At 46.8% G+C, this 9,249-nt stretch overlaps 1 protein-coding gene across 1 annotated transcript in view; it reads right to left on the bottom strand.

Moving 5' to 3' along the window:
• The window catches only part of rfc3 (replication factor C (activator 1) 3), a 10,920-nt gene extending 2,334 nt beyond the window's left edge, over window positions 1-8,586 (bottom strand). Inside the window, exons 1-4 of the mRNA XM_041869216.2 lie at window positions 8,375-8,586; window positions 6,959-7,096; window positions 449-516; window positions 60-157 (exon numbers count right to left, since the gene is read on the bottom strand). Coding sequence (XP_041725150.1) covers window positions 60-157; window positions 449-516; window positions 6,959-7,096; window positions 8,375-8,461 — 391 coding nt within the window. The 5' untranslated portion in view covers window positions 8,462-8,586. The remainder of the gene's footprint in view (window positions 1-59; window positions 158-448; window positions 517-6,958; window positions 7,097-8,374) is intronic.
• Window positions 8,587-9,249: the final 663 nt, after the last annotated feature.

The raw sequence follows: 9,249 nt of genomic DNA on the forward strand, positions 1-9,249 counted from the left end.
AAAACGTGAAAATCCAAACAGAACAGTATGCAGCATGTGTGTGTGTGTGTGTGTCTGACCTTTGAACTCTCTCTGTGTGCTGGTCTGGATCTGCTGAGACTGGGCTATAGTCTTGATCAGCTCCTGGATGACCACACGGTCACTGTTACCAGCATCACTGTTAAAACAGAGAGATGTGTTCAATATGACCATACGGTCACTGTTACCAGCATCACTGTTAAAACAGATGTTACCAGCATCACTGTTAAAACAGAGATGTTCAATATGACCATACGGTCACTGAGAACACAGGAAACAAAGATGTACAGTATTATATGGTCAAATGGACCACACATGGTCACTGTTAGCAGCAACACTCAAGAGAGGAGGAAAATCTCTCCAGTTCAGATCGTTGATCATCCTGCCATGGTGTTGAAGCATCTGTGTACCAACACTGCTTCCTCCTTACCTCGGGTTGACCTCCAGGTGGTAGTTACTGGCTATGGTGTTGATCTCTATCTTCTTCTTAGAGGGAGCCTGCACAGAGAAGGATGGAATGTGGAATGAATTAGATCATGAATCAGATAGTATTGAGGTGTGTGTGTGTGTGTGTCTCTGTGTAACCCCCCCCCTCACTGTGATGGTCTGGTGTTCTATGCGTAGTTTCTCCACCCCCGGCTCTGTACAGTGTGTGTGTGTGTGTGTGTGTGTGTGTGTTGAGGGTTGGACGATATTATGATAGCATCGTCTATCGACAAAATGATCGACAGCCATCATTTTTAAAATGGTGACGACATCGTGATGTGACAGACAATGGTTTAGCCCAGTGGTCACCAAAATGGTAGATCGCGATCGACTGGTCGCTCTCCAAGGCATTCCAAGTCGATTGCGTTCCTACTCTAGCTTATATGACCTGCTGGCTCCCCTACCTCTGCGGAAGCATAGTTCCCGCTCAGCCCAGTCAAAACTGTTCGCTGCTCTGGCACCCCAATGGTGGAACAAGCTCCCTCACGACGCCAGGACAGCGGAGTCACTCACCACCTTCCGGAGACACTTGAAACCCCACCTCTTTAAGGAATACCTGGGATAGGATAAAGTAATCCTTCTACCCCCCCTTACCCAAACCCAAAAGAAAGAAAATAAAACATATTGTAAAGTGGTTATCCCACTGGCTATAAGGTGAATGCACCAAATTGTAAGTCGCTCTGGATAAGAGCGTCTGCTAAATGACGTAAATGTAAAATGTAATATTAGACAAGATTAAATTGATTATAGTCTGATGGGTGAAAATATGATCACTTGACGAGAGAACGGCGTGTGCTGCCTGAGGCAAGGAACAGAGCGCAAGCTTTTTTTTGGGGACTTTCTCAAATCGTCAATAGCCTATAGTTGCATCATGCAGCCCACATATGTTTTGATTTCTAAAAGACATTGTAAGGTTTGTATCATTAACAACTAAAGTAGCCAAATAACTCTAAATCTAGCTTATAGGACCTGTTTGAAGTGATCCCTTTTACGCTCAACATAGCCACTTCATATGCGCAATCGCTCCGGAACGGGAAAAATATCATTTCTATTTTATTCAGCTAAGTTCAATTATAATCTTCTTACTATAAAATCATAAAATAATGGCACAGGACTTAAGCTTATCTTGTCTGCTAAATGAACAAGCCTACAGCCTATGGCATGGAGCATAGCCAGATAACATACAGTAGGCCAGGGTTCTTCAATTCCGGTCCTGGAGGGCCGAAACACCTCTGTTTTTCATCCTCTCCTTCTAAATCAGGGGCTAATTCAGACCCGGGACACCAGGTGAGTGCAATTAACTACCAGGTAGAAATAAAAAACAGAAGTGTTTCAGCCCTCCAGGACCGGAATTGAAGAACCATGTAGTAGGCCAACTCATATTCTGTTCTTCTGAAATATATATATTTTTTCATATCATAATGTTTCTTTAGACCTGACTAAAATAATGGATTTATTGTGATGGTGTATATTAAAATTCATTTATTAGGCTTTTAAAAATATAGATGTTCCAAAGGGCATCAAGTGGCTTGTACGCGTGGAGGCCAGGGGATGCTAAACATGTTTATGTTAAATTGCGTGACATTTACATTTACATTTTAGTCATTTAGCAGACGCTCTTATCCAGAGCGACTTACAGTTAGTGCATACATTATTAATTTTTTCATACCCCCTGTGGGAATCGAACCCACAACCCTGGCGTTGCAAACGCCATGCTCTATCAACTGAGCTACATCCCTGCAGGCCATTCCCTCCCCTACCCTGGACGACGCTGGGCCAATTGCACGCCGCCCCATGGGTCTCCCGGTCGCGGCCGGCTACAACAGAGCCTGGATTCGAACCAGGATCTCTAGTGGCACAGCTAGCACTGACATGCAGTGCCTTAGACCACTGCGCCACTCGGGAGACAATAACGTGACCGCCACAGCCCTACCAGAACGGAATGGTAGAAGATATCTTCCACCTCCTTCACTTAGCCTCTGTCCAGGCTTTCAACAACATTATCTTGGGTCATGGTTCGTCCAGTTGCATTCGATTTCGCACTATAGCAAGACAGAGACAAAAATCCATATCGCAATAAATTGACTTTTTTTTTTGCGAGGCGCTATAGCGGTGTGAAATGGGGAAAAAAAAGTGACATTGTGATAAATATTTTGCTTGATAACAATAAATAGCAATGATTTTAAAAAAAATAATTACATTGCCGGCAAATGCTTTAGACTATTCTTTCAGCGCCAAGTCAGTCAACTGAGATGGTATGGTAGCCTGATATTTAAAAAGTAAGCCATTTCTTCTAACCATATCCAGGGAATGCATGATTTATATTTTGATGTGCAACCTGTCAAAAGGATACATTATTATCAGATTTATTTTTGGCTCTTCATAGTATTTTGCAGACATTTCTGCATATTGGGACTATTTACTCAAAACACTTGGTAACTCCAAATATGATATTGTTGCTCTATATAGTCATGTAGACTAATTGATTAATACATCACTAAATGTAGGCTAATGTCCTACAAAAACTTCCCAGTGCTAGAGCTAAGATACTTGAAGTACAACATCTCACAGTTTGACGTAAGATTGATGCTTATCCACGTTTCCCCCAAACATTACATTTCTAAGTGTTTTTGATTGCTGCTGTATTGTTTCATTTCTCCACAGTGGGGAGAGGGAGTGAGAGAAGGCAGCCTTCTCCACAGTGGGGAGAGGGAGTGAGAGTCAGCAGCCTTCTCCACAGTGGGGAGAGGGAGTGAGAGTCTGCAGCCTTCTCCACAGTGGGGAGAGGGAGTGAGAGTCTGCAGCCTTCCACAGTGGGGAGAGGGAGTGAGAGTCAGCAGCCTTCTCACAGTGGGGAGAGGGAAGTGGGAGTGAGAGTCAGCAGCCTTCTCCACAGTGGGGAGAGGGAGTGAGAGTCAGCAGCCTTCTCCACAGTGGGGAGAGGGAGTGAGAGTCAGCAGCCTTCTCCACAGTGGGGAGAGGGAGTGAGAGGAGTCTGAAGCCTTCTCCACAGTGGGGAGAGGGAGTGAGAGTCTGCAGCCATCTCCAAAGTGGGGAGAGGGAGTGAGAGTCTGCAGCCTACAGCCTTCTCCACAGTGGGGAGAGGGAGTGAGAGTCAGCAGCCTTCTCCACAGTGGGGAGAGGGAGTGAGAGTCAGCAGCCTTCTCCACAGTGGGGAGAGGGAGTGAGAGTCTGCAGCCTTCTCCAAAGTGGGGAGAGGGAGTGAGAGTCTGCAGCCTACAGCCTTCTCCACAGTGGGGAGAGGGAGTGAGAGTCAGCAGCCTTCTCCACAGTGGGGAGAGGGAGTGAGAGTCAGCAGCCTTCTCCACAGTGGGGAGAGGGAGTGAGAGTCAGCAGCCTTCTCCACAGTGGGGAGAGGGAGTGAGAGTCTGCAGCCTTCTCCACAGTGGGGAGAGGGAGTGAGAGTCTGCAGCCTTCTCCACAGTGGGGAGAGGGAGTGAGAGTCTGCAGCCTTCTCCACAGTGGGGAGAGGGAGTGAGAGTCAGCAGCCTTCTCCACAGTGGGGAGAGGGAGTGAGAGTCAGCAGCCTTCTCCACAGTGGGGAGAGGGAGTGAGAGTCAGCAGCCTTCTCCACAGTGGGGGAGAGGGGAGTGAGAGTCTGCAGCCTTCTCCACAGTGGGGAGAGGGAGTGAGAGAAGGCAGCCTTCTCCACAGTGGGGAGAGGGAGTGAGAGAAGGCAGCCTTCTCCACAGTGGGGAGAGGGAGTGAGAGTCAGCAGCCTTCTCCACAGTGGGGAGAGGGAGTGAGAGTCAGCAGCCTTCTCCACAGTGGGGAGAGGGAGTGAGAGTCAGCAGCCTACAGCCTTCTCCACAGTGGGGAGAGGGAGTGAGAGTCAGCAGCCTTCTCCACAGTGGGGAGAGGGAGTGAGAGTCTGCAGCCTTCTCCACAGTGGGGAGAGGGAGTGAGAGTCTGAAGCCTTCTCCACAGTGGGGAGAGGGAGTGAGAGTCTGAAGCCTTCTCCACAGTGGGGAGAGGGAGTGAGAGAAGGCAGCCTTCTCCACAGTGGGGAGAGGGAGTGAGAGTCAGCAGCCTTCTCCACAGTGGGGAGAGGGAGTGAGAGTCAGCAGCCTACAGCCTTCTCCACAGTGGGGAGAGGGAGTGAGAGTCTGCAGCCTTCTCCACAGTGGGGAGAGGGAGTGAGAGTCAGCAGCCTACAGCCTTCTCCACAGTGGGGAGAGGGAGTGAGAGTCTGCAGCCTTCTCCACAGTGGGGAGAGGGAGTGAGCGTCAGCAGCCTTCTCCACAGTGGGGAGAGGGAGTGAGTGGTTCACTCACACAGCAGCTGACAGCCAAACAGGGACAGGCAGATACTTTCATAGCAGGAATCATCATAATGCATAACAGGCTATTACTGTTGACCAAATAATGGTTTTAGAACAATCTACAGGAACGTTGTGTAGCAAAATCCCAGACATAAGCAGTGCCGGGGTTGGTAATTTATCATTCCAGCTCCAATACAGCCCAACTGTCACTGTAGCCAGCCTGGTCTCAAGACTAGACGTAACATAGTAAACGTAAAATTCGGGACACTCAAATTTGCATGATATGTTACGTTTGCTATGGTTACATAAGGTCCTACATACACATGTGGTCCTCTGTAGCTCAGCTGGTAGAGCACGGCGCTTGTAACGCCAAGGTAGTGGGTTCCATCCCCGGGACCACCCATACACAAAACATTTTTGCACGCAAGACTAAGTCGCTTTGGATAAAAGCGTCTGCTAAATGGCATATTATTATTATTATTATTATTATTATTATTATTACTACATAAGACAGAAGATTAGTTGAGGCCAAAAACAAAAGGAGGGTGGTTGGTTGGGTTAGATGGGTGGGCATCTAGAGGTGCCCCGGTCAACTGTAAGGGCTGTTATTGGAGCTGCCCCGGTCAACTGTAAGGGCTGTTATTGGAGCTGCCCCGGTCAACTGTAAGGGCTGTTATTGGAGCTGCCCCGGTCAACTGTAAGGGCTGTTATTGGAGCTGCCCCGGTCAACTGTAAGTGCTGTTATTGTGAAGTGGAAATGTCCAGGAGCAACAACGGCTCAGCCACGAAGTGGTAGGCCACACAAGCTCACAGAACGGGACTGCCGAGTACTGAAGCGCGTAGCGCGTAGAAATCGTCGGTCCTCAGTTGCAACACTCATTACCGAGTTCCAAACTGCCTCTGGAAGCAACGTCAGCACAATAACTGTTCGTCGGGAGCTTTCATGAAATGGGTTTCCATGGCCGAGCAGCCGCACACAAGCCTAAGATCACCATACGCAATTCCAAGTGTCAGCTGGAGTGGTGTAAAGCACGCTGCCATTGGACTCTGGAGCAGTGGAAACGCTTCACCATCTGGCAGTCTGACGGACAGGAGCGGATGCCAGGAGAACGCTTCCTGCCCAAATGCATAGTGCACACTGTAAAGTTTGGTGGAGGGGGAATTATGGTCTGGGGCTGTTTTTCCATGGTTCGGGCTAGGCCCCTTAGTTCCAGTGAAGGAAAATCTTAACGCTACAGCATACAATGACATTCTAGACGATTCTGTGCTTCCAACTTTGTGGCAAGTTTGTGGAAGGCCCTTTCCTGTTTCAGCATGACAGTCCCCGTGCACAAAGCGAGGTCCATTCATAAATGGTTTGTTCAGATCGGTGTGGAAGAACTTGACTGGCCTGCAGAGCCCTGACCTCAACCCCATCAAACACCTTTGGGATGAATTGGAACGCCTACCGCGAGCCAGGCCTAATCGCCCAACATCAGTGCCCAACCAACGTCTAGTTGAAAGCCTTCCCAGAAGAGTGGAGGCTGTTATAGCAGCAAAGGGGGGGGACCAACTCCATATTAATGCCCATGATTTTGTCATGAGATGCTTGACGAGCAGGTGTCCACATACTTTTGGCCATGTAGTGTATACGTTTAGCATATTCATTACATATATGAAATGTAATTCGTAACGCATCACATGAAATGTAATTCGTAACATCTCCTACTAAATGGAGTGTCTCGGATGTATGTTTACTTTGTTAAGTCTCCCACTGAGTCCAGGTTGTTTTAGTGGAGTTTCTTTTCTTTTCTTTGGGGGGGGGGTGGCCAATAGGGGCGATAGCATCGTAGACAACTAAACTAAAACTCCACTAAAACAACCTGGACTCAGTGGTAGACTTAACAAAGTAAACATACATCCGAGACACTCCATTTAGTAGGAGATGTTACGTATTACATTTCATATATGTAATGAATATGCTAAACATGTACACTACATGGACAAAAGTATGTGGACACCTGCTCTTCACGCATCTCATTACAAAATCATGTTATACGGGTACATAATCACAATAGGACAAAGGTTGACATCACACAACCCTAGTGTGTGTGATGGTCTGGTGTTCTATGCGTAGTTTCTCCACCTCGGCTCTGTGTGTGTGTGTGTGTGTGTGTGTAACCCTCTCCTCACCGTGATGGTCTGGTGTTCTATGCGTAGTTTCTCCACCCCAGCGCCGTACAGTTCTCTCAGCAGACACATGATACGAGTCTTCTTCCCTGCTCCAGACGGCCCGTAAACCAACAGATGGGGGAAGTCACCACACTGGACCTGAAAAACAAAAACAAAAAAAACACGTTATAGGATACAGCCCATATACCAACAGATAAGGACGTAGCCTAGCGGTTAGGAGCGTTGGGCCAGTAACCTAAAGGTCGCTGGTTCAAAATCCACGAGCCGACTAGGTGAAAAATCTGTCAATGTGCCCTTGAGCAAGGCACTTAACCCCAATTTCTCCAGGGTCGCCATCAATAATGGCTGATCGCTGGCTCTGACCCCACTCTCCGAGGGTGTCTCAGGAAGTGGGATATGCAAAAAAAACGAATGTCCAATGTACATGTGCGAAATAGGGCAAATGTAAGCACCTACCTGGTTGTCTTACTATTATTATCAAAGTCTCAACACTGGATGTGGACCTGGGTCACCAGCCCTCAGTACTGTCATTATAATAACTGGGTCTTCTTCACTAGGCACCAGACAGACAGTGAGGGAGGGACTACTTGGACTTGTCCTGTAAGAAATGCTTGTTTTCGTTTCCTGCTGAAAAACGTTTTTGCTACGATGTGCCATAATAAACTAGCCAGCAGATCTGACCCGCTTTCTTACAGCTGCATTAGGGTCGGACAGGTTTCCTGTGTAGATTAAGACACCCCGGAGCCCGGCGTGAGATATGGCTCAGAAAACGTACCTCACTCAATTCAGGGATGAGAAACGCGTTGTACTCCGAATTGTCCGATTGTTACACCGAGAAGACTGAGACTGAACAACCTAATAAACACGACCCAGGTTAAGCCCAGAAGTGTTCCGACTTCAACTCCGGTCCTGTCCTGGAGACTCACAGGGTGTGCAGGCTTTTGTTCCAGCCCAGCACTGATTCACGCACACCCTGAATAGTAACTTAGCTACCTACTACAGGGTCATGGCTAGATGGGTACATTTTATGTCAAAGTGACGTCAAAAGTTGCATGTTTGGGGACATTTTTTGAATTTTAACCAACGTAACCCTACTTAACCCTTACTACAGAGAGCAGAGCCATATTGAATATGCGGCCAGTAGAGTAAGTTACCGAATCTGCCTGGCTAACAACACTCTTTACTGGAAACCTTCTAGCCAGCTAACGTTAATTAGATGATAAAGTAGGACAAAAAGACTACTGCAATACCTAGCTCGCGACGTTAGCTAGTTAGGTTACCAGTATCTTCGGTATGATATTAACTATCTGTGATAATACGGTTCCTAAACAGACAGAGAATTAAAGCTAGCTAAATTAGCTAACTTTAGCTCGCTAACGTTAGCCGGCCATGTTGATAAACTGCTTTGACTCTTACCAGGTTTTTCAGCTGATTTGCTTGCTCTTTGTGGTAGTCCAATTTCCCCAGAGAGGTAGGTCTGTATTTGTCCACCCACAAACTCATTTTGAAATGTTTTTTCAGACACAGTCCTCTATTCACTGTCTTGTTTGAGCTGCTGCGTGTTGTTTTTCTGACTTAATTCCCGCGAAATACTTTTTAACGCGCGCTGTCAAACGCGTCTAAACTACAGAGCGACATGAGGGACAAACCTCCTAGTTGACGTTTTGAAAATACTAAATGCGGCAGCTGCTGCCACCAGGTGGTGACTTGAGGTCATGTCTGGACTGAGTTTGACAAAAAAAATTGCTTAGATGTAGCAAAGATTCTAAGGCAGGGGTCTCCAACAGTTAGATCGCCCCACCTATGAGTATATGGATTTTTTTTTTGTTCCATCGCAAGCTGTCATAAACATAAAGCTCCCGTTTACTATCCAATCAAAGCCACAGTGACCACGTTTACATGGGCACAGTATTCCGGATAGTAGCTCATATTCCGCTTATAATGTCATATTCGGGATAAGCTGTTTCATGCACCTTTGACAATCCCGCTCACGAGTATCTCTGTATCCATAAATAAACAGAATATCCCTAATTTAAGTTCATATGGGTTAAATGGAATAGTAATATGAAACATGGACACTGACTGTAGGCCTATAACCTCTCACATGTAGCGTAATATAATATTAACTCCTGCAGAATTATGCATTTCTTGCAATAAAATGACACAACAAATGTTAATTTTGTCATGGGAACAGGAGTGGAGGAATATGATATCTTTCTTTCAACATTTCTTTAGAAAATGTGAATGTGTGTAATGGGTTATACATGAGGGAAAAAAGTTTGCCCACTGAC

The sequence above is a fragment of the Coregonus clupeaformis genome, unplaced genomic scaffold (assembly GCF_020615455.1).
Source record: "Coregonus clupeaformis isolate EN_2021a unplaced genomic scaffold, ASM2061545v1 scaf0518, whole genome shotgun sequence".
Taxonomy (NCBI): Eukaryota; Metazoa; Chordata; class Actinopteri; order Salmoniformes; family Salmonidae; genus Coregonus; species Coregonus clupeaformis.